The 3,409-nt window shown below is 36.4% G+C and overlaps 1 protein-coding gene across 1 annotated transcript; it reads right to left on the bottom strand.

Annotated features, from left to right (window-relative positions):
- Positions 1–639: 639 nt before the first annotated feature.
- LOC133321419 (angiopoietin-related protein 6-like) lies at positions 640–2,631 on the bottom strand. The gene is made up of 4 exons (XM_061530506.1): positions 2,621–2,631; positions 2,120–2,527; positions 833–1,288; positions 640–763 (listed from the first exon to the last, which is right to left on the bottom strand). Exons 1-4 carry the CDS (start codon positions 2,629–2,631, stop codon positions 640–642), a joined length of 999 nt encoding a protein of 332 aa, XP_061386490.1.
- Between the last annotated feature and the right edge of the window lie 778 nt (positions 2,632–3,409).

Genomic DNA, 3,409 nt, shown 5'->3' with positions numbered 1-3,409 from the left:
AAATCGAAAGGTATAGAAGGACTTTGGTGCCCCATTTGCCTTAAATCGGACGAAAATATCTATGGGAGCTATATATAAATATGAACCTATTTTTTCCAATTTCAATAGGGTTCGTCCTTGGGCCAAATAAGTGACTTGTGCCAAATTTCATCCAAATCGAATCATAAATGCGACCTGTACTTTGTTTACAATTTAACATCTACAGACGGACGGAGGGACCTAGCCCCTGTGTGGAGGTTCCAGAAGGAGTAGACCGATATTCCCCTTCTTTGAATTTGAACTAAGTTTGGAAGAAATAATAAGATGGGCAAAGTTTGGATGACATCTAAAATTTTCTGAAACGGATTTGGTCCAAAGAAACATGGGGTCTAGAACCAATATTTCGATGAGTCACATTTTCACCGTGTTAAATTGTATACACCCTCACTACCCATAAGACTGAGAGTATAATTATCCATTAAACATTTCTGAAATTTGTAGTATGGTTTACATAATCCCTTTTTAGAAATGTCGGTATAGGCCCACTTTTTGGTATGTTCCCTATATTTTCATTTCAAGTACCTGTCTATGGTGGAGGGTATCCAAAGTTCGGCCCGCTCGAACTTAACGCTTTTTCACTTGTTTTATTTTAAAATTTATTTAACATTTTGTACGAATCATCATTTGAGCATATTTCAAGGATCTATTCCACATACGAAAATCATGCCAACTTATTCCCCAATTATTTGATTCGCTCTCTTGGCGATATGGACCATTTAAGTAGCTACAAAAAAAAAATAGAAATGAAAATTTTAAAAATTTACGGAATCGATTTTTTTTTTAATTTACTTACCCATGATAACCTAAACCGAAGAACCACCAGCCACCCTGAAAAATGACGGCATTATTTCTATCCGGACTATTATCATTATCCCTATCATAGGTGCTAAACGCGTTTCCTTTGTGTATTTCGAAACTATTGCCAGCATCACCGCTATAACCACCCACATCGAGCAGGGCATATTTCTCCTCCTCACTGCCAATACGAAAACGTTCATATTTGGCATAACGTGTTACGCCATTAAAATCTTTTAATATAATTAACAATTCTTGTGGTCCACCGAAATTGGTCAGTTCATAGATACGCTGAAGACCCATAAAGTAGTTGCCATCAGGATTACCAAAACCATTGTCATACTCATTCCACGAACGATTAAAATGTACCGAGTCATCCTGACGTCTCTGTATGGTTGTCCATTTTTGTGAGTTTTGACAGGATTTTTTCAAATCACCTTCCAGAGTATCTAATCTGGAAAATTTGAAAAACATAATAAAATGGAGAATATTCTTTATTAGCAACCAACCTCTTATTCAACACCTCCAAATTTTTGTCCAACCTCTGAGTTTCATTCAAAATATTATTCACTTTTATGAAGAGAGATTCCCATATAATTGCTTTGTCCTCCGGATTATTTATATCCTGATGTAGAAGAAAAACAATATGCAATAAATATGTATGTATATGAAGGGCTTACATATTTACACTTCACACACCAAATACGATTTTGTCGAATTAGTGTTATTGTATTCCGCATTTGTAAAATGCAAAATTAAAATCAGAAACAACAATTTCATTCTACTAATCCGCTCATGAATTAAAATTAAACTGAACGGGACTGAATATTTCCAATCATAATTGTCCTTATCAGTAATGGCATGTCCAAAGTTCAGGCGCACTTATCGTGACTATAGGAGGGGTATTTTCTTAATTCTTGTAAAGTAAAACTATTTTTTCATGCTTCTATATAAGAACTGGATGGATGGCATGGATTTTTTAAACATATTTTTTCAGGCTACTATACAAGGCGTGGATTTTTAAAAAATATTTTTTCCGGATATTATAAAAAAATCTGCGATAGAAAATAAGTTTTATTTAATATTTCCAACACTTCGAGTTTACATTTTATCTCGTATCATCATTGCTGCATATTTCATGGATACATCCCATTTTCTCCATGGATCCCAGCTAACACCCCAAATCCGTGAATTTTCCTTTGTCCTATATTGACCATGTAAATATCTAGATGTTCAAAAAATATTAATCTGATTGCATACTACACTTTGACATTTAAATACTAACCCACTATAGCAGGGGTCATGGAACCACCAACCACCTTTAAAATATTGTGGGCAATCCCTGATATTACCCGCATTATTATCCTGATCGAAGGTAGTAAACTTTCTACCTCTATGCCAGCCCATACCGTCGCCAGCATCACCACTATATGTACCCAATTCGGTAATGGCATATTTTTCAGATTCCGAACCAATACGAAATTTGTCATAGCGGGCAAATCGAGTTTCATTTTCATAGTCCACCAATACGACCAAGAGTTCCTTGGGTTTGCCGTTGCTGGTTAGACGATGCAGCATTTCAAGGCCAATAAAGAAATCGGCATCCGGATTACCGAAACCAAGTTTGTAATCCATCCAATTACGATTGAAATCTACCGAACCATCCTGACGTCGTAGTATCTTTGTCCATTGGCTGGGGAAAAAATTACAGAGAAGTCAAAACAATTTTTTAAGACATGTGAAGATCAGGGTAATAGTTTCAATTTATTTCTCACCTTTCTCGAACTTCTTTGCCATTCTTGTTGTCCACAGCCTTGGTTGGAAGATTTTCCTGCTCTGTTTGCCTAGAAGAAAGATTTTTTAAATAATTTGAAGGCTTTGAATATTTTGATAATAATTTTTAAAAGGTTTATCATCAAGATCCAGTCGTGGTTATATCCCAGAAAAATTATTTACATTTTATCCCGTATCATCATGGCAGCATATTTCAACGAAACATCCCATTTTCTCCACGGATCCCAGCTAACACCCCAAGTCCGTGAATTTTCCTTTGTCCTATAAGGTCCATGTAAATGACTAAAAGAAAAAATCTTAATCGGATTTCTTAATTTTTGCTGGCCTCCAAATACTTACCCACTATAACATGGATCATGGAACCACCAACCACCCTTAAAAGTTTGCGGACAATCCCTTATATTACCCGCATTATTATCCTGATCGAAGGTAGTAAACTTTTTGCCTCTATGCACGCCCATACCGTCGCCAGCATCACCACTGTAGGTGCCCAGTTCGGTAATGGCATATTTTTCAGCTTCCGAACCAATACGAAACCTGTCATATCGGGCGAAACGTGTTACATTTTCATAGTCCACCAAAACGACCAGTAGCTCTTGGGGTCTACCGTTACTGGTTACCAAAACCATTTTTATAATGATTCCAATTACGATTGAAATCTACCGAACCATCCTGACGACGCAGAATCGTTGTCCATTGGCTGGAGAAGAAAAAAATGAGAAAAAATTAGAGTATAGACTCAAATCAGGGTAACAGGTGTGAATTTACCTTTTGGGAGTTC

Source organism: Musca vetustissima, unplaced genomic scaffold, assembly GCF_032173495.1.
Source record: "Musca vetustissima isolate MV318-11 ecotype Yass unplaced genomic scaffold, APGP_CSIRO_Mvet_v1 utg767239, whole genome shotgun sequence".
Lineage (NCBI taxonomy): Eukaryota > Metazoa > Arthropoda > Insecta > Diptera > Muscidae > Musca > Musca vetustissima.
Note: the sequence above shows the minus strand (reverse complement) of the source record. Positions and strands in the feature narration are given on the sequence as shown.